General features: G+C 37.2%; 1 protein-coding gene across 2 annotated transcripts in view; it reads left to right on the top strand.

The window, feature by feature from the left end:
- Positions 1 to 21,477, top strand: part of Dtnbp1 (dystrobrevin binding protein 1) — a 94,879-nt gene that overhangs the window by 29,653 nt on the left and 43,749 nt on the right. For both annotated transcript variants that reach the window (XM_042678571.1, XM_042678570.1), the window contains exons 6-7: positions 7,668 to 7,800; positions 15,152 to 15,174. In XM_042678571.1, coding sequence (XP_042534505.1) covers positions 7,668 to 7,800; positions 15,152 to 15,174 — 156 coding nt within the window. The remainder of the gene's footprint in view (positions 1 to 7,667; positions 7,801 to 15,151; positions 15,175 to 21,477) is intronic.

Genomic DNA, 21,477 nt, shown 5'->3' with positions numbered 1-21,477 from the left:
AGGATGGGTATATGCTATCAGAAGACTTTCTAGTGTGAATCTCTCTAGCCTTTGCAAATTTACACAGCCATTCTTTTCTGTGACAGAAGGGGATGTTATACACTTTTGCTTGTGCTACAAAATAGTTTCGAATACAAAACCATAAGATTAAATGGAGTAAGATGAACTAGGTAGTAGTTTATGCATTGCAAGACAGGTATAAGGATTAAATGAAGTATATTTTCCAGGTTCTGTATACTTCTGTGAAATAACCACGGTGTACATTTTGTTATTGAACTGCAAAGTAGAATTGCAATGTATGGGAATATAGTTTTGAACACTTATCTATTGAATTCTCTGAACTATCCACTAGAGGGTAGTCTAATCCTATTCATTCATTGACATTTAATCCATCAAGGGCTTGTCTTTGAGTTTTTCTATTAGTTTCATACGATTTATTTTAGAAGATTGTCCATTCATCTAGAACTGAAAATTCTATTCTTAAATAATGTAGTGATATCAGAGAATAGAAGGCAAATATTGAGTTTTTGTATCTTTCTTTTGATCTGACCTAGTCTAATACATTATTGTGTTGCTTTCTTCCATACAGAATTTGAGAGGACATCTAATAAGGAGACTGTCACAGCTGTTTTGAACTGTTTTATCTTGTTCTCCAGGTTGCCCGCTGAAATCAGACCTTTCAAAGGGCATACCTCATTGGATACTTTTAAGTGTATACATGGATCTCATTTGTTCCAAAATGGCTTTTTCAGGCTGATGCCTCCCTTCAAGATTTTTGTATCATCATTGTTTTACTACTACTGTTTATGACACCGTTAACCTTATTTACTAGCATATCACAATATAACCTAAGCTTTTGAAGTCTCACCATCTCCTAGCACCTGCCTGTATGACCCGTGGTTTGCAGCCAAAGATTCCTTTTTCTGTGAGACTAGTTATTTTGTAAGAAAACTCAATAGGTGTGAAATAATTAACTTTAGTGTGCTGTTTCATTTTCTATATATCAGTGGCTGCACTGTAGATTATATGTATTTGAGACAAAGGGCACTGAGACAAACTCTTAAGCCGAATTGTTCTTCCTCTGGGACAGTCTTCTCACAAAGATTTGTGGAGCTCTTTCCTGCACAGCTGTCAGGCATTCCCAAATGGTTTTTCACAGTAAAATTCCACCTATTTCTCAAATCACTAAACAAGACATATGCTGTTGTTATAGCAAACAAAATGGTGAGGCTTAATCTCCTTGTAAAGGTATAATTGTGTCCATGAAGGGTTGCTAGTGTTTTATGTGCATGCATTCTAAGTTGTTTACCAGATTTACTCATATGCAACTTGTTTACTGATAGGAAATGAACAGGTTGGGTTAGGGATATTAAATTTCTGACAGTTTAAATTTAATTTAATATACTCAAAATGCGTGTCATGTAGGGGATACAAAGATACAGTCTCCACTCTGAAGTTCCTTACTGATTCCTGAGATAGATGAGAGGACACAAACGATTGCATGAATTCAGTCAGAATTGGTTCTGTGAGGCTCTGGAAGTACAGAGGAGTAAGTGCATTTGAGGGCTGGTGATGGGATAGAGGGGTAGGGATGAGTCAAGGCATATCAACTACTGTCAAGGCAAGGATACAAGAGTCTAGAGGGTTCTTAGGATGATGATTAGTGATCTTGCAGTAAGGTAGACTCTGTAAAGGATAGTAGTGTGGTGTAACAGCAGGTTGTAGACATATAATCCCTGAAAGATCACGTAAGGAATTTAACATGATCCTTGATTCTCAGGAGCCTCTACTATTTTTAACATGTATTTTTTATTAACTTTAGTTATACGAAGAAGTTGCCATTCAATAAAATAGTATATGAATATAATGAATCTTGATCAGTGGCACCCTTTTCAAGATTCTCACATATCCTTCCCAATCCCACCCTCTTTCCTCAATTTTTTAATTCTGTAGGATATGTGTTGAATTTTATGATTGCATTTTTCTACCCTTCCTCTCTTCATTGGTCTACCTCCCTTCCCACAAACTCATTCTCCTTTTGAGTACCCATTTCCTGATGTTTATTTTGTTGGACTGTGCATTAGGCTAAGGAATTGTTACACCGTTTGTGTTCTACCCTGAATCTACCATATTTCAGTTAATACATTTGTATGCACTTGAAAGCCACTTCAAAGTGTTTGCTTACAAATTTATCAATTGTAGCTTCCACATTTGAGGGAAAGCATGTATCTTTTGTTTCTCTGGCCCTTATGTACTTCACTTAACATGATTTTTCCCCCCATGTCTTTCTTTGTAAATGATGCAATATGATTCTGTCTAATGGCTGAGTAAAATTCTGTTGTGTATATATACCACATTTTTCTCTTGATCCATTCATCCATTGAGGGGCATCTGGGTTGATTCCATACCTTGGCTGAGGTGAAATAAGTGCTGTGGTGAATACAGTTGTGTGGCTTCACTAGATCTTAATTTCTACTCTTTTGGATAAATACCCAAGAGTAGAATGACTATATCATAGGGTAGTTTTGTGTTTAGTTTTTTGAGGCACCTCCATACTGCTTTCCAGAGTCTTAAACAAGTTTACATTCCTACCAGTAGTGTGCTAGGGTTCCTTTTCACCAGCATCTGCTATTGTAAGAATTCTTGATGACGGTCATTCTAACTAGGGTAAGATGGATTCATAGTGTTGTTCTGATTTGCATTTCCTTTATGGCCATATTTCTTCATGGCCATTTTTACTTCTGAGAAGTCTCAGTTTAGCTTATTTATTATTAATTGGGTTATTGATTAATTAAGGTTTCAATTTCTTAAGCTCTCTGTATAGCCTGGATATTAGGCCATTGTCTTATGTATAGCTGGCAAAAATCTTCTCCCATTCTGTCATTTTAGCTTTTTAACTTTTTTTTTTTTTACTGTCCTTCTGGACCTTAGAAAGTTCCTGCCCCTGCTAAAAAGTCCTTTGTTACTCCTTCCTGTAATAGTTTCATGATTTTGAGTCTTACATTGAGGTCTTTGATCCATTTTGAACTGATAATGATGCAAGGTGATACATAGGAGTCCGGTTCCAGTTTTCTGCCTATGGATTTTCAGTTTTCCCAATCTTCCAGTCTATGTTTTTTAGTCCCTTATCAAATATTAGATGGCTGTAGATTTTTTGGGTTTATTTCTGGGTCTTCTGTTCCATTAGGAGTTCTCAGGTCTGATTTTGTGCCATTACCAAGTGGTTTTCATTACTGTAGTTCTGTAGTAGAGTTTGAAGTTTGAAATTGTTATCCCCCAACACTACTTTTTCTGCCCAGGATAGCTTTTGTGATTCAGGACCTTTTGTGGTTCCATATGAGTTTTGGATCATTTTTTTCTATCTTGGTGAATGATGTTTTGATTTTGATGGGTATCACATTTCATTTGTAGATTACTTTGGGAAGCATTGCCGTTTTCATGATATTAATTCTGCCAATCCAGGACCACAGTAGGTCTTTCCACTTCAGTTTCCTTCTTCAATATTTTGTAGTTTTTGTTGTGCCTCTACAGCTTTTTAAACTGGACAACATAAATATGGATTGGTGGTACCATTGGTAGTAACAAAGTGACCACTGACTATCCCAGGCATCTTTAATCTACAATTGTCATTCATTGAACACAAGAACATACTGCTATTGCCAAGTTCAGAAAGATGTTCCTTTCTTATTAGGAGTGTGTTTCTTTTTCATTAGGTGTTCCAGGTGAATACTAGATTGTTCACATGTTTTCACCTGGCCCATGTTATTAAGAGAAGAGTGACTGTGACAGCAAATACAGTTTGAACATAGAACAAACTTCTGTCCATGAGAAACTAACTGGCCCACCTCAGGATCAACTTTATTCAAGTTCCTGGCCTCATTAACTCTGTAGTCAGCTGATAGAGCTAGAATCTAAAAGGAAATTGCCAGCTGTCCAAATAAGAATTCAAAAGGTAAAAGACAACATATATATTTTCCAATATGAAGTAATTATTGACTGTACTGTCTAGTTTTTTAAAAAGCATTTGAAGTTTAACATTGGTGGTTTATGCCTGTAATCCTAGCTACTCAGGAGGCTGAGATCTGAGGATGGTGGTTCGAAGCTAGCCCAGGTAGGAATGTCTGTGAGAATCTTAACTCCACTTAACTACTCAAATAAAGTTAGAAGTAGAACTCTGGCTCTCAAGTGAGCAAAAAAGCTTAGGGACAGTGCCCAAGCCCTGAGTTCAAGCCCAAGGACCAGCACCTAAAAGCATTTGAAATTTAACTCCCCTCATGTATTTGGTGTCTTAAGCCTAAGAGTATAACCCAGGGAATTATTTATATGTATTTCAGTTAATCCAAAGAAAAGAAAAGTGTTATTAGTATTTTCATGTCTCTCTGTAGATTCTGTTTACCTTGTGATTGTTATTGATCAACCAAGTTCTAAAAGAATTTTATAAAACTTGATTAATCTTTATATTAAATGTTTCTAATTTTACATTTATTTAAAATGTATTTTAAATTTAAAATTTATTTACATTACTAATTGGCAAGTGCTAAATTTAGGTACTTTAGCTTACTTAATCCTTATGACAACATGGTGTGTGATACATATTTTTAGCCTTTTCACAGATGAGTTAACGCATTGTGACTTACATAAGAGGAGTAGAGCTTGGGATTCTTTGTGCTTCAGAGCACTGCTCTGAACCAGCTCTCCATGTGCTAAGGGTACATGCATGATGCCCAGGGAGAGTTAAAAAGTGTCCATATTCACATCGGGCACCATTTGCTCAAGCTTGTGATACTAACTACTTAGTGGGCTAAGATCTGAGAATCCTAGTTTGAAGCCAGTCAGGGCAAGAAAGTCCATTGAGACTGATATCTCCAGTTAACCACCAAAGAGCCAGAAGTAGAACTCTGGCGTAAGTGGTAGAATAGTAGTTTTGAGCATAAAAGCTCAGGTATAGTGTCCATGCCATGAGTTCAGGCCCCAGGACTAGCACCAAATTTTTTTTTTTTTATGTTTAGCTAATTGTTCTCATTCTTACCACTCAAAAGTATGGTCTTCTTTTACATAATCCTATTAGCAGTGATAGTCTTTTGTATGGTTTATGACACTGGCAACCTAGTTACACTGGAATGAGGTAATCTTTGTTTCTTCAGTGCTTACATTACTGTTTCCCTAGATTGTCTCTTAGTCTCATTTTTCCATGTAATACAAGAGAAATAATGTAAACAGCAAGTAGTATAAAATCATTTTACTTTTTCTCTCACATAGACTCCTTACCTACAATTTATAACATTCTTAAAACTTTTAAATTCTTGTATCATTCTTAAACATTCTTAAAATATATCTAGTGATCAGAATTTAGATTTAGCCTGATTATTTCATCTAGCCTTTCCATGCATTAGCTATTTTATGTGGCCCCTAAAGACAGAGTTAGAACCATTATAAACTGGTATTTTCTGCCTCTTTGTTACCAGTGGCTTGCAGTGAGAGATTGCTGTGATAAAAGTCATCACCTCAGTGTCTTTGGGCAGAACCGCTCAATTACTAGTCATCAAATTTTCATTTTCCAATAAGATTTTTCTCCAGAATCCATGTCTGTAACAGTTCAACCATACCAAATAGAGGGAATCTTGTCTTTTGAGGTATAATATGATGTTTTATTTTTTATGTATATTTTATTGTAAAGATACTGTACAGAGGGGTTACAGTTACATGAGTACATTTCCTATTGAGCATTGTTACCCCCTCCTTTGTTTTTCCCCTACCAACCTTTCCCTCCCTACCTCCCCAAATCCTCCACCACCACCCCCTCCACCCCCACCCCCACCCCCGCTACAAGTTGTAAAGTTTGTTTTTAACATAGTGTCTTGTACATCTCATTGTTACAGTGGGTCAACCTGTATCCTTATTTCAGCATTTTGTTATTTCTCTTCCTAGAGGGAATCTTTATAAGTCCAGATATTTAGTAGAATTAAAATTTAGGATACTAATAAGTGTGACTATTTGTAGAGTCGATAGCTCTTTAGATTAAACAAAGATAAGTTAAAGGCAGACAAAAGATTGCATCCTCATTGGCCTAGAATTATCAATTGAAATTTGAGGAGTTTGCCTCTAACATAGATTCCTTGAAAGCTAGTTTAGGAAATCCTATGAATGTAGGTATCTGTAAGCCCAGCTCTGTGGGAGGTAGAAGGTACAGGCAACCTGGAAAAAGTAGTGAGATCCTGTCTCAAAAACAAAATGCAAGTAAAAGGACCAAAGGCGTAGCTCCAGTAATAGACTGCTTATCATCCAATCTTAAATGAGACCCTGGTTCATTTCATAATACCGTAGTGGGGAGGAAAACATAGAGTCCTATGAAAATCCAGCAGATCAATGATAGATCATGTTGTAGCTATTTAAGCCTGAGCTGGCAAAATTATACAGTCATCTTACCTCTGAAGAGAAAATTGTAGCAGTTTTAGAAAAGTCATCCAAAATAAATAATTGTGTTAATGAGTAACAATCATGATGTAAATAAGATAAATCTAAAAGGTCAATATATCATAACATTTTCATTTTTCTTGACAAAATTGTACACCTTTAAATTATACCCTTGACTATGCTTTTAGACATAAGAGCCCCTTAAGGTGAGTGGATGACTGTCATATCCCAATTTGGGAGTTACTTCTTTTAAGATTGGCCCTCCCCTCTTCCCCAAGTTAGGTACACTCCTCAGAACTCCTCCTGTGTCCAGCTATGCTGCTGCTGGAGTAGGCCTCCCTGTGAGCTCCTTGAGTACAAGATCCATCTTTCCAACCTTGTATTCCAATGTCAGGTATATGCCAGTGGTATTCAGTAAATGCTTTGGAGACCTTTTTGAGTTCTCAGAGCTTTAATTTCTAAACCTTTTCTGTTGTATGAGAAAATAAGCAGTCCTTGCCGTTATGAAGTGGATTTATTTACCACTCCATTAGCTGACAATCACTTTACTGTAAAAGGAATTTGGTTTTCCCTAGCTTTGTAACAAGAGAGCTAGCTTGTCTCTGAATTAATTTTTCCAGGCTCTGGTCTCAAATCCCTTCAGTGAAGGAATTGACCAGATATTCTTTGTGTTCTAAAATGCTGCAAAGCTGTGTGGTCTGGAAGCCGAGTAGCTAGAGAAAGACAAGTCAACTGTCAAGTAAAGTTGAGTCTTCTTCGTCCAACTACAGACTGGCTCAGTAACCTAGACTTACCAAGTTTTTCTACATAGTGCTGGAGATTTATTTATTGTACATTAGAGATTTATTGACCATGGTGTGTCAGAGGCAAAACAAATGCTACCTAACTTGGAACTGTAAAAATTAAGTTACATCAGTTTATTTTGTGTTGGTTTTGTTTTGTTCTTTCCTCTTTTATATGAAAACTTGATTATTCACCTGTGGAAATTAGGAAATAACATTAATTATGATATTCTATTCTTGTTAATGAAAGTATTTTGAAAAGTTATGTCTTCAAAATGTTTGAAATATACTGAAAAAAAATTTGAAGTATGTTTTAAATATTGGTCATTATATTTAATATTGTCTCAAAGTTGAATAAAGTATATGAAACAGATGCAAAAGTCTCAACATTTCAAATTTTATACTTTTTCTTTTCTTCCTAATCAATAATTCTGACTTTTAATGTTTACTTTTTGTTTTATGTACTTTCAGCTCATTTAGAGGCTAGTTTTGAGGAGGTTGAAAATCACTTGCTGCATCTGGAGGATTTGTGTGGGCAGTGTGAATTAGAAAGACACAAATATGTGCAGTCTCAGCACTTGGAGAACTATAAGAAAAATAAGAGGTGAGTCTGAAAACCTGGCTACAATGTTTGTCTTCAGTTATCCACATTGCTCCACATTCCATTCTTTATATATTTGGACTGATGAAAGACAGTAGGAAGTTTTCCAAAATGTGTGTATTTAAAAAAAGAATCCCTGTTACCATTGTATAGAGATGAGTTGTAAAAAGCTAAGGCTAGGGAAAAGAATGTATAGGATGGGAGAGAGCAGAGCAAAGGGCAGAGTTTCCAGCAAGTAAGAGGAATTAATTGAGCTGCTTTGTTCTTTTTTTTTTCTCCTCCTTTAGTAGTAGTCAGGAGAAAGGGTACCTGAGCCTAGGCTGTAGAGAGAGGCTGGATAAGTTTGAATTTCAATTCTTGTCTCATATAAGCTGTGGGACCTTTGGGAAGTTAATCTCTCTTAGCCTGAATGCTACTGGCTTATAAGAGGGACAGTAATTCATCAGTCTCATAAAGTTGTGTTGAGGGTTGACTGATGTAATTATTATCTAATTCAACTAGTACTCTGAAGATATCATAATACTTAAAATAATAAAGATTGTTGATTTACTGATTGTTGTCACCATGCTATCCTGAAATGAAAGAGAAGTCTGAAGGTAACAGCCTGTTACACTGGCTGTGGCATCTCAGCTCTACAGCATCCGTCTAGGGCAAGGAGGGAAGGTGCAGAATGAATATCTCTGAAGCTCATAGGGAGTCCAACCACCATATTATTGAGCTACTGAGGGGGCATGAGACTAGCTGACATTAGAATGGCATAGCAGGATGGAACTCAGTTTTCCATGGGGGATGGTTAGAGGGAAGAAAACAGAAGTCATGGGTTTGGAGTGTGGCTAAGGCTGAAAGGTAGGTTTGGTGGGAGAAGGCTGTATAGGTTGGATGGAATACACTTATACTCTTAAGATTATTGATTATCTGACTGGGAGTATAGGTTTGATGATGTGGATAAGAGGTGTGTAGAGACATCAAGAAAAAACATGAAATATTTATTGAAAAATGACAAAGAATTTTGCATCTAGTTTTCTAGTAAGACATTGGACTTGTGATTTTAATTTAACTTGAAGTCCTGTATTTAGTTTTGTTATTTCATATTAAAAGAAATTCAATTCGGGTGGTATATACAATTTGGAGAAGGACTGTGAATTTAAAGTCAGCCTAAAATGTATAGTGATACCCTATCTCTTAACTAATTACTTGAGTTATTGAGAAAGAGAATATCTGAAAGAGATATGTAAGCTTGGATTTCTTCTCTGCCACTTACTACATGTTTGTTCTTTTGCAAATGGTTTATTGTCACCTTTCTTACGTATAGAATAGACATAGAATTTGCAGCAGGGTTATTAAAGCAGAGACCATTTTTGTTTTGAAAAAGGTCAACTATAGCAGCCTGCTTAGCCCATAAATCACTAGGATTTGTGAATTCTGGCTAGTGTCTTTAAATACAAATATTGGAAAAAATATAACCTGAAATCTTTCTGAAATTCTGAGGGCATTTTGTTCAGCTTGATGAAGTATCTTTATTTTTCTGTGTGTGCCAATACTGGGGCTTTAATTTCAGGGCCCCATGCTCTTTTTTTGGCTCTTTTGCTCAAGGCTAACATACTACCACTTAAGCTTCACCCTGTATCTGGTTTTTTGCTGACTGATTGGAAGTAAGACTCTCATAAATGTTTCTGCTTTGGCTAGCTTTTGAACCTAGATCCTCAGATCTCTGCCTGTTAAGTAGCTAAAATTACAGGTGTGAGCCACTTGTTTCTGGCTTAGCTGAGGTCTCTTTAAAAGAAATGTTTGGGAAACAATTGAGTCATGTGTACAAGGTGGATTAATACTTAGTATAGTGTAAATAATTTGAGAGAACCACAGAAAGTTAAGCATATTATTCAGTCAAAGATAGATTGACAAAAATACCTTTAAATAAATCCTTTAGAATGTTTTCGATTCAGAAATGCGTATTTATGTTTTAAAGTATTTGTTTTAAAGTATTTCTTCTTACTCAAAATAAGGAATATGATGAAGGCTATGTAATTATTTATTAATACAGGCCCTCCACTTAGCAGAATAAACAATCATTTATCTTTACTGAAAAACTCACTGAAGTGATGAGAAAATTGAAAGTTGTAATGCAGAAGATCAAGAAGACAAGGAAGTATAGAACAGAAGTAGTGTTCACATCTTTTAGAGTAGACAGATGGATGTCAGCTGATTGGCAGAGCAGGCTGAAACCTAAGCTGCACCTATATATCCCCTGTGCAGATCAGACAGTTCATGTGAGAAACTGACCAGATCTCAAAAACAGACTGGCAGACACAGACACTTAGACACACCCTTAGGAGACAGCTGGGTGTGTATCCCCTGCAAAACTTGAGTCTATTTCTGGAGCTTACTCTTAAATATGAATGCACAGCTGAGGAATCATATTTAACACGGGAAAGCTTCCAAAATGTAGGAACCAAAATCATTACAAAATAAAACTAATATTTTTTAAACACAGGAAAAAGAATCTGAGAGGAGCATAAGAATCATTTAACTTTTCAGCTAGTTAAGCAAGCACTCTACCACTTAGCTATATATCTCTAATCTAGAAGAAAATTTAAAGCATATAAATAACCATCTCAATTATATGAAGATTCACTAACAAGTGATTACTTTGCATGTATGATACAGAACAGAAGGATTACTGTAGAAAAAGAACAATTAGAAGAAGCTCTTAGAAATTAGGTACATAATGGCAGATGTAGGAAACATGAACAGAAGCACTGGAAGATAATATTAAGTGCCTGTATAAGAGAGCAAAAAGATAAGAGCTATAATTATGAAGAAAATTTATAAGCCCTATTATCACTATAAGCTTCAAAAAGAGGGAAAAAAGGAAACAAAAAAGAGAACAGAAGACAGTCCAAAACTGAAGAATATGGATGTTTGAGTATGAAAAGGTCTGCTAATTACCTAACAAAATAAGTGGGTAAAAGATCCATCGTCAGTATTTGTAAAATTTACTCCATTAGGACTGAGGGTAATAAAATGCTTAAGAAAGATTTTATATTAAGGATCAAAAATCAAAAGGAAATTCTACTGTTTAGCAGCAACATTTGAAGTAGAAAATTATTGGTAGAGTATGACTATTTACATAGCAAAATTAAATATGAAGAAACAATAATTTCTAGAAAGGTTCCAGTTTAATTTATGTACACACTTCAACAGGAAACTACTGCAGGACAATATGCTCTGCACATGAGTAAACCAAATAGAAGGACGATTCAGCACAGGAGAGAGGCAGTGTGCCCTAAGATTTCATTCAATTCAGAAAAAAAGGCAGAAATTTCCCTAAATGTGGTGACAGAAACCTCAGCAGCCTGGAAAACAATGGTTTATCTCACTAGAAGAGGGGAAGAAGTGAAACTAGTAGATTAATATGCTTGACTGTCCAGGGGAGTTTTATAATCTTGCGTGGAATGTTTGGTGGTGAATTAATAATAAGCTTTTTTTTTTTTTTTTGTCATTTGTGGGGCTTGAACTCTGGACCTGGGCACTGTCTCTCAGCTCTTCAGCTCAAGGCGAGTACTCTACCACTTGAGCAGCAGCGCCGCTTCTGAGTTTCTGGTGGTTTATTGGGGATAAGAATCTCACAGACTTTCCTGCCAGGGCTGGCTTTGAACCTTGATCCTTAAGATCTCAGCCGCCTAAGTAGCTAGCATTATAGGCGTGAGCCACTGATGCCTGGCTAATAATAGTCATTTTTTAAGCAAGCATGACAAAAGAGAACTTTGCAAGAAAGAAAATGAAACTATATCACACATTTGTAAACAATATTCACATAGTATTATAATAAATAAGAATTATGATGGGGAGAGTGATATATTATTTGGAAATAACAGGTAAATACTAGAGGACATAACAGGAAGAGTAGAATGTGACTGCTGGTAAAAAAGCTGGACAGAAAGGTAGAGAGGGTAGGGACCAATCTTCATTAACAACCAGCATTTGTGGGCACAGTTGAACTGAGGGAATATACCTGTATTATAAACATACAAATAAAGTATTTTATATTAGCAGAAGCTTTCCTGAAGTGTTTTACATGGAATACTAGATTGAAAAGGTAGTTTCTGATAAAATGTTTCCAGAAATACTTTATCCTACAAACCTGGAGGTTTATAATACATGGCAGTGTAGTAAAAGCTCTAAGAACTACTGGAGGCATTTGTTTGACTCAGTCGACTTGCTCACAGAATCAATTTGCATGTGATGCATATTAAAAATAAGCTACTTAGTATTCTACCCAACACTGAAATTTTTAAATATTGATTCACAAAGGAAGAGTTTCTTGGAACTCTTCCTTTGTATCAAAATGCTGTATAAAAACTAACCAGTTTTATTTTTTCAGTACATGAGAATAAAGTGTTTTACAGCGTTTTTTTTTTTAATCTCAGGATATCTTCCGGGGCCTGTCGTGTTTTTTTATCTTGCGCAAAGGTCTTCTGGAAATGTTCTGCTGTGATTACTGGTTCAGCCCATTCTAGAGCCTCCCATCTTAGCTTTTGTCTTTTTCTAAGCCCACTGATCTTGGGAAAGAATCTGTTTTAAAAAAGGGCTGCAACAGCTGGTGGACTAGTTCAGTAGAAGCAGAATACCTTAAGAAAGGGTATCCCAATGAAATTTAAAACCAGTGACCTACTTAGATTTCTTTTACCTGTAGATTTGGATAATAGACCTGTGTTAGTGGGTAGCATTTTAGGAAAAGCTTTTAAAAGGTCCTCTGAAGCTTTATAGGCTTTGCTTTACCAAATGGGGCTTGCTGAAAATTATACCAATTTTTCTATTTCATCTGTTTTTTGCTTTCCCACATCCCATCAATATGTGTGTTAATGGTAGAAGTCAGGTATATTGGACTCTTAGGTTCCAATTAAGACCCTGAGGATTTTATTTATTTATTTATTTATTTATTTTATCGGTCGTGGGCGCTGAACTCTGGGCCTGGGCACTGTCCCTCAGCTCTTCAGCCCAAGGCTAGCGCTCTACCACTTGGCACTTGTGGCTCTACCATAGTGCTACTTCCAGCTTTTTCTGCTTCTGTGGTGCTGAGGAATCGAACCCAAGGCCTCATGCATGCAAAGCAAGCACTCTACCACTGAGCCACCTTCCCAGACCCCTGAGTGTTTTTAATGACAGGGTAGAGGTAACTGTTGAACATGAATTTTGACTTAGAGTCCTTCCTGCATGCACATGCTAACTTCTTCATTTGATAGCAAAATACTTTATAGTGAATGTCTAAATGAGTAGTACCAGACCTTTCCTTTAAAACAACTCAGCTCAGGGCTGGGAAGGTGGCTCAAGGCTAGCACTGTATGACATGAGCCACAGTGCCACATCCAGTTTTCTGGTGGTTAATTGGAGATAAGTCTCATGGACTTTCCTGCATGGGCTGGCTTTGAAATGTGATCCTCAGATCTCAGCCTCCTGAGAGGCTACATTTACAGGCGTGAGCCACCAGCGCCCAGTTTGGATATTATATTTTTTCTAATGTAGGAATTACGGTCCTGGAGAAATATTAGAAAAAGGAAGTCATTTAGGAAAGGAGGAGTCGGTGACCATCTGATTTAAGAACCTGTTGCAAAAACATTATCCACTTGGTCTGCCTCTGGCAGGTCCTGCCTGCCTGCTGTTCATTGTATTCAGCTGTCTTGGAACACAAGTGGGATGTTGATCTGATACCAAGCACATCTAGAGTTTTAGCAAAACATAGACTGTACAAAAAAGATAAACTTCCAAATTACTTTTATCAGTATGATATATATATATGTAATTAAAAAATATATAGAATAAAGTATATGTAGAATAAAACTGTAAATATAATTTAATATAACTATTATGTGGGAAACCTAGAAACAACTTGCTTTGTCTTCTTTGTTACAAACTACTTAGTTGACAGTCAATCATTGTTTTCCTCTACAGTTCATTTCCTCAGGAAACTTTGCATTTCAGCACATGGATATTACTGGAGGCATGGCCTTTTGTGGCCTCGGTTTTTTTCTGTGTGTTTTCCCCCTTTCGTTTTTGCTACTTCTCTCCCCTTGCTCAAAGGGGAAATGGTTACTCTGGTCTAGTTAGTTTTTAATGAAATCTATTTGGATTATCAATAAGGAAACATTGTAATATGGGCTTTCATAAATTCTTACATGAATGAGATGCTTTGTGGCTAGATTAAAATGTCTTCTGTATTCTTATAAAGTTTAATATTTTATATCAAAAATTATATATATGTATATTGGGGTTCTACTACCAGGATTTGAACTCGGTGCTTTCATCTTGCTTTGTTTGCTTGCTAGGCTGTTATTCTATCACTTGAGCCACAACTCCAGCATGTTTTCTTTTTTTGTGTGTGTGTGGGGGGGGGGGGGGTCCGGTCGTGGGGCCTGAACTCTGGGCCTGGGCGCTGTCCCTCAGCTCTTCAGCTCAAGGCTAGCACTCTACCACTTGAGCCCTAGCACCACTTCCGGCTTTTGTCTTTTTGCTTATGTGGTGCTGGGGAATCGAACCCAGGGCCTCAGGCATGCAAGGCAAGCACTCTACCACTGAGCCACCTTCCCAGCCCTCCAGCATGTTTTCTTGCTGGTTAATTAGAGGGATCTCATGGACTTTTCCATCTGGGCTGGCTTTGGACCACTATTTTCTGGATCTCACATTTCTGAGCATCTAGGAGTGCTGCTGTGAGCTAGCTGGAGTTTTTATTATCTCAGTTTTATTGGCAATATCTAAAGCACATGCTTGCTTCTCTCAACAGCCTGATCAGGCCACATCTTCACAGCCTGTTTGATCTGATACTTATTGGCCTTGACCTTCACAGTGGGCAAAAAATGTGTTGTCTTTCATCTTCACAGCCAATTCAGTGGTCCCAGGAGCTTGACAGTGGCAACATCTGTCTCCTGAGGTCACTCTTCCAAGGGCACCTGGGTTGGGAGGACGGGAGATGTGCCTCCTTTCTTTTGTGGCTGGTAAGCCCTTCTGCACTGCCTTTAAAGCCTTTGCTTTGGCTTGGCTTTGGGAAGGGCAGAAGCTTCCTTCGTCATTTTACACCATCATTGGAAAAGATGTTCTAGTGTGTGTATTTATGTGTGGGTGTATTTTAATGGTACTGGGTTTTGAACTCAGGACTTAGGCTTGAGCTGCTTCTTCACCTCCACCTCTTTAGCTTTCATTATTTTGTGAAGAGGGTCTCATTTTTAGCTCAGTGCTAGCCTGAGACTGGTTCTTCTATGCCTCCAAAGTGTATAATTTTTTTTTTATTATAACGTAGAGCAGAGTCCTGGGAATAGATTTATTTTAAATTTGCATTTTCTTTTTTTTTTCTCTCCTACAGGAAGGAACTTGAAGCCTTCAAAGGTAATTGTGTTTCTCACTCTAAAGACCTTGAGAGTTAATTGATATCAGATGTTCTCTTGATGATGATGAAAAGAACTCCTTTAAAACCAGACAATTTACAGCAAAGAGCAGAAGTTTTCATAATACTGTTTTTAAAATTACAAGTGTGTTTGATATTCTTTTAACTATAAATACCTGCTAATGACCATAAGTAGTCTGTTTTAGACCATGCTGTGAGGTTTTGAGAGTCATGATTGAAGAAGATTCTATTTTGTATCCTGTAAATCTTGGGAACATAGAGAAGAGAGGTGGTAGGGAATCAGAGTGGAGAGAGGATGGCTGGCATGAGGGAGGGGAGAAAGGATGGCCATGACATCAGATCCAGACTGGGGCCCCTCAATGAGTGTGCTTACAGTTGCTCACCCCTCCTGAGAGGTTTCCGGTGTCAGACTGGATTCTGCTCTGATGCTGTCTCTCACTTTTGCAGGCTCAGTTTCTCCAGTAAAATTAGACACTCTGATGAGACATATTCTGAGATGCACAAAGCAATCTAGAATTGCCCTTCACTTTAGAGAGCTCTTAAATGAGGAAAACTGAAGAAGAATTCTTGGTTGTGCTAACATTGTTCTTGGAGAAATGCTGGTGAAAACAAAAGACCACAAACTTTCCAGCAGCTCAGGTCCTTCCATTTGGCAATTAAGTAGAAAGAAATCACTGTTCTCAGGAATTAATGTCAGTATCCGGGAAGACCTTAAATTACTTATGAAAACCTCCACCTTGTTTCATGCTTATTATATTCACATAAACTAGCACTGGCCTTTGTATTTGCTGACTGATTAAAGGTTTTTCCAGTATATTGTTGAATTGTTAATGTATCCAATCTAGTTGGATGTTGTAGACAGATGTGTAAAAGGCATGAAAACTTACTCCTATTCTAGATTTGTTTTGTCTAGATTTCTATTTGGTCTCTGTAGCTGTAGTGAATGATTGAGCTCATGGCCAATTGTTGATGACAATGTTAAATGATCATGTTATATGATGCATTATCATAGTTTTTGATTTATAAACCACTAATTTGTTCTTGAATTTGTGAACCATGAGGAGTTTTAAACTCGTCATGAAATGCACTTTTTCCTCTTGTTTCTTTTGATTGACTAGCTTAGCATCTTATGTAACATTAAGAGCTGGAAAGAAACAATCATGTTAATGTTAAAAGACAGGCAGAAACACGTGTTATGTAAAATGTCAGCTTTACTTGCATGGCAGTTGAAGCATTCTTTTTTTAGTTCAGCCCTCTTCACAGAAGAAACTATCTCTTTGCAAAAGGTAAGGTGCATTGCATACTGCTAGATAAATTCAATTTAGGCTAAAATAGCTTGTTTACACACAGATCCCTAATTATGTACAACATTTAACAGCACATCCCATCCACCCACAGGACGGTTTATGAATTTGAGTAAATCCTACATTGGAGTGTTGTGACATATCTAGAGTTTTAGTATCAATGGTTCATGAATAGTTGTTTGTTCTTGCACTGGGTGCAGTGACAGCCATTGTGGAGGCTGAGGTAAGAGGGTCACTTGAGTCTAGGAATACAGGACCAAAAGGACACAGTGAGTATTTTAAAAAAGTTTTTCTCTTGAATGTTTTGCTAGTATTTCAAAGTGGAAGTAGCCTATGACAAGAAAGGCAGAAGTATAAATGTTCCTCCACAGTGTTGGTGGTAAGATAGGGGAAAGATCTAAAAATACTTTGCAACCCATTGTAACTTTTTTTAAATCTGTCTCAAAAGACAAAGGCCATTGTATACTACTATACAGGAAAATGTAACAATTACATGTGCACCCAATAACACAGCTCCTGATTATATAAAGCAAAGATTGGTGGAATTGAGATGACCAAAAAAGCAACATAATAACAATGGGAAACTTCAATACCTGGCATTGGATAGAAAAATAAGATTGCAAATCAATATGGAAACACTGAGTTGTAACAACACTATAGACTTAATAGACCTACCAGATAAATTCCACTCAATACCATCAGAATAATTCTTCTTAATTGCCATGAATCTGACTAGTCTCCTGACTAGATTACTTTTCTTTGTTTTTACTTTTCCAACTTTGCTTTTGGGTTTCCTTTTTATATTGCAGAAAAGCAAAGATGTTACCTCCTACAATTATTTTATTCACTTTGTGCCTGTATTTAGGAGCCCTTTTCTAAATTGAGGGAAAACTGAATCTCTTAGAAATCAAAATATGAAATTGGAAATCCTCAGTGTTAGATAATATAGATTAGTATCATTCATTGAGTTCTGGATCCTCCCTTCCGAACTCCATGGAAGTTGATGGCTTAATTTCACCAGTCACTTCTGCTATACAGGGGAGACGTTTTTTTAATGATTGTTAAAGGGTTTTCCACATTCTAAATGTTCCATTCTTTTAAGCTCTGTGTGTGTGTGTGTATGTATGAGTGATAGTCATTTAAATGTAGATAGTAATTTTTTTTTAAAAAAGGAGATATTTGGGGTTAAGGGGCGACTGATAACTGAAGATGGAACCTAGAGCTTGGCAAATTTTAGGCAAGTGTTCTGCTGAACTACCTCCCAATACCTTTTAATTTTTTTTCTTTTGAGAATGTCTCTAAGTTGTCTAGGCTAGCCTGGAGCTTGTGATCCTCCTGTTTCAGCCTCCTGAGCAGCTAAAATTATAGGCATAAGCTACTACATCTGGCAAAAGTAGGATCTTAAAAGACTAATTTTATGTTTTTATTAGGGAAAGAATCCCATTATTGTAGGCACATTCAGAGTAAGTTTTTGACATGGAAAATTAGCTATATGTAGACTTGTCTGTAATTAGGGGTTGTTTTATTTAAAAAATTGTCATTCTATGTGTACCTCTTAAAAGTGCGTCTAAGTTTTTTAAAGTGAAGTCTGGAAACGTTGTGCCACTGAAAAGCATCAAGGGAAGAAGGTCTAGGAGTGCATGTCTTTTAAGTCCTAAAATTCCTGGCTTAATATGACCTTAATATGTGCACATGCTCCTTTATTTTCAACTAAGTATCTTGCTGAATTAACCATCATTCTCGTTTTCTCTGTAAAACTTACTCAAAGCATAAATTCTTTTTTAATACATATTTTTATTGTAAAGATACTGTACTGAGGGGTTACAGTTACATGAGCAAAGTAATGAGTCCATTTCCTATCAAGCATTGTTACCCCCTCTCTTTCCTCTCTGCCTCCCTGCCTCCTTCCCCTTCCCCCCCAGCAAAGTTGTAAAGTTCATTTTCAACATAGTGTCTTGTATATCTCACTGTTACAATGGGTCATCTTGTATCCTTATTTCAGCATTTTGTTATTTCCCTTCCCCTCCCCAAACTAGAAAAATGTATATATAAGATCAAAGCATGAATTCTTATACCTAGTAGGCTACTGGCTAATATTCCCAAATACTTATTTCTACAACTTGAGTTAAATACCCAGGGTGGTATTGGCTTACAAAGTCATTTATACTAGTTGTTATAGTAAAATGCAGTTTAGATAAATATCAGATAAAATGATGAAACTTCAATGTTAAGAACTGTAATAAAGCGGTGTGTCTGTGCAGGAAGTGAGACTAACTCAGAATTACCAGAGCATAAAAAGACTGAAGGTATGGCTCACAGTAGAGCTTCTGTTTAGTAAGTGTGAGGCCCTGAGTCCCAACCCCAGTATTACCAAAAAGGGAGGAGAAAAGGAGAAGGGGCTAGACTGAGGTTTCAGTTTAAGATCTTACAGATGGAAGAGTTCCTGTGATGATGGCTACATTTAAGTAAAAATAGAAATTGTGAAATAGAAGATGTTTTCTGGACTAGAGAGTTAGGAGACTATTAGAAGTCTCAGGTTTAGTTGATTGGAATGTGAAGGGTATTGTAACTATGCTTAATCCTCAAGGAGCTAAAGTGCTGTGACAGAGATTGTAGGACAGAAATAAATATGTAATTTGATTGTAACCTTAGGATAATAAGGATAAGCACACAGAGGTTGAAGTGGCCAACCAGAGGTAAGGACACACACTCACAGGGCTGAAAAGAACAATAAGGACATTCCAGAAAGAGGAAAGAACAGGTACACAGATGCAGCCGTCTTTATTTCAAGAATTCAAGCTAAAGATTAATTTCTTGCTTATTGAAGGAAGTTCAAATATTTTTCGTGTCTGAAGCATATGGTATGTGGGGTAAAGTGGAGCATGTAGGCAGCAACAGATGATACACAGCCTTGTGTCGTGCACAGGAATTTGGACTTTCCCTTTAGATTGGTGGTCTCCATGGGAGGTATGAGTATACAAAACAATATGAGTAGTAGAAGCCAGTGGCTAACCCCTATAATCCTAGCTACTCAAGAGGGTAAGATCTGAAGATCATGGTTCAAATCCAGCTTAGCCCAGCCTAGCCAGTAAAGTCTGTGAGACTTTTTAGCTCCCATTAACCACCAAAAAGCTGGAAGTAGAGCTGTGGTTCAAATGGGGGAGTGCTAGCCTACAGCGAAAAAGTCAAAGACAGTACTCAGGCCCTGAGTTCAAGCTTCAGGACGCACGCGCGCGCGCGCGCGCACGCGCACACGCGCACACACACACGCGCACACACACACGCGCACACACACACGCACACACACACGCACACACACACGCACACACACACACACACCAAAAATGAGTGAAAAAACTAGAACTTCTTTTTGTTTCTTCATGTGTAGTATGTAATAGACAGTTCAGGAACTCATTATTTGATAGGTGAATATATATACTTAATGGTGTATGTTAAAGTGTTACTCAGCCAGGTGCTGGTGGCTCATGCCTATAATCCTATCTACTCAGGAGGCTGAGATCTGAAGGTCATGGTTCAAAGCTGGCCCAGGTAAGAAAGTTTGTGAGACTGGTATCTCGAATGAATCACCAGAAAACTGGAAGTGGAGCTATGGCTCAAAGTGGTAGAGCGCTAACCTTGAGCAGAAGAGTTCAGGAACAGTGCCCAAGCACAGAGTTCAAGCCCAACAACTGACCCTGCCCCCCAATTTTTTTTTAAACTCACCAAGAAAACTTAGACATTACTTTTGCAGCTGAGACAAACTAGGAAGTGGGAAGGTCCAGGGATTTCAGTCATGATAACAGGATCAGACCTGCATTTCAAGGCAGGTCTTTGGGGATCATCCAGAAGACAGGAAAAAAGCAGACATTGAATAAGAAAGTTGGTTTAAAAGTGGTAAGTCAGGCACATTGATCCCAAGTACTTGGTAGGCTAATATTGGAAGATTGCTTGTAGTCATGAATTTAAGACCAGATTAGAAAGGGCAGGGGAGGAGAAAAAAAAAGAGGGGGCAGAGTTTTAATTGAAAAGCAATTGGAAAGATTTGGACCAAGTTAGTGGTAGAATGAGACACACAGATTTTAGAAACTGAGTTAGTAGAATAAAGAGAACCTCAGTCAATTGTTCCTTTTCATCCCTCGCCACACCTTCTTTATCCATTTGCTAGTTGAAGGACATTTAGATTCTTTTCAGGTTTTGGCTATTGCGAATAATGTTCCTATAAATTTTCTTGTGTGACATTTTGTGTAGGCATGTATTTTCATTTCTGCTAGGTAGCTAAGACTAGCATTTCTGGATCATATGATTGTTTAACCTCAGAAACATTTTTTCCACAGTAATTGTACCACTTTGCACTCCCACCTGCCTGCTGTGTGTAAGGGTTGTAGTTTCTCTTTGTCATTGACAACATCTCTTACTATTTTACCACTTACATTGAAGTCTGGGATCCATTTCCAGTTAATTTTGCTATTCGTGTGACATGAAATCAAAAATTTCATCTGCTGGTAATACAGTTCTCTTAGAACTATTGTAGGGGTCTTTTGCCCCATCTAATTGCTTTTATACCTTTATAGGAAACCAGTGACCACCATAATAATAACATGGCTCTCAGTTTGTTTCTAGGGACCCTTGCCTTGTTTGTAATAATCTTCAGAATTGAGAAGTCTAAATTCTCTCAATTTGTTAGTATTTCTGACATCATTTGACTATTTAGGTCTTTTGCATTTCCATCCAAGTTTTATTGTCACTTTGACAATTTTTTCTTATCCACAGTTTTGAATGGGATTATATTTTAACTAAATCAGATTGAGGAGAACTATCATGTCCCTGTTGCATCTTCCAGTTCATGAATATAGAATGTTTCCCTATTGGTTTAGATCCTCTTCCAGTTTTCTCAGAGGTGAGCAGGACTGTGTGGAAAGCCTTTCAGGGATATGTGAAGAAATAGTGTCAGCCTTGCACAGAGGACAGAATGAAACCTAG

The sequence above is a fragment of the Dipodomys spectabilis genome, unplaced genomic scaffold, assembly GCF_019054845.1.
Source record: "Dipodomys spectabilis isolate Male_0828 unplaced genomic scaffold, ASM1905484v1 ptg000045l, whole genome shotgun sequence".
Classification (NCBI taxonomy): domain Eukaryota; kingdom Metazoa; phylum Chordata; class Mammalia; order Rodentia; family Heteromyidae; genus Dipodomys; species Dipodomys spectabilis.
Note: the sequence above shows the minus strand (reverse complement) of the source record. Positions and strands in the feature narration are given on the sequence as shown.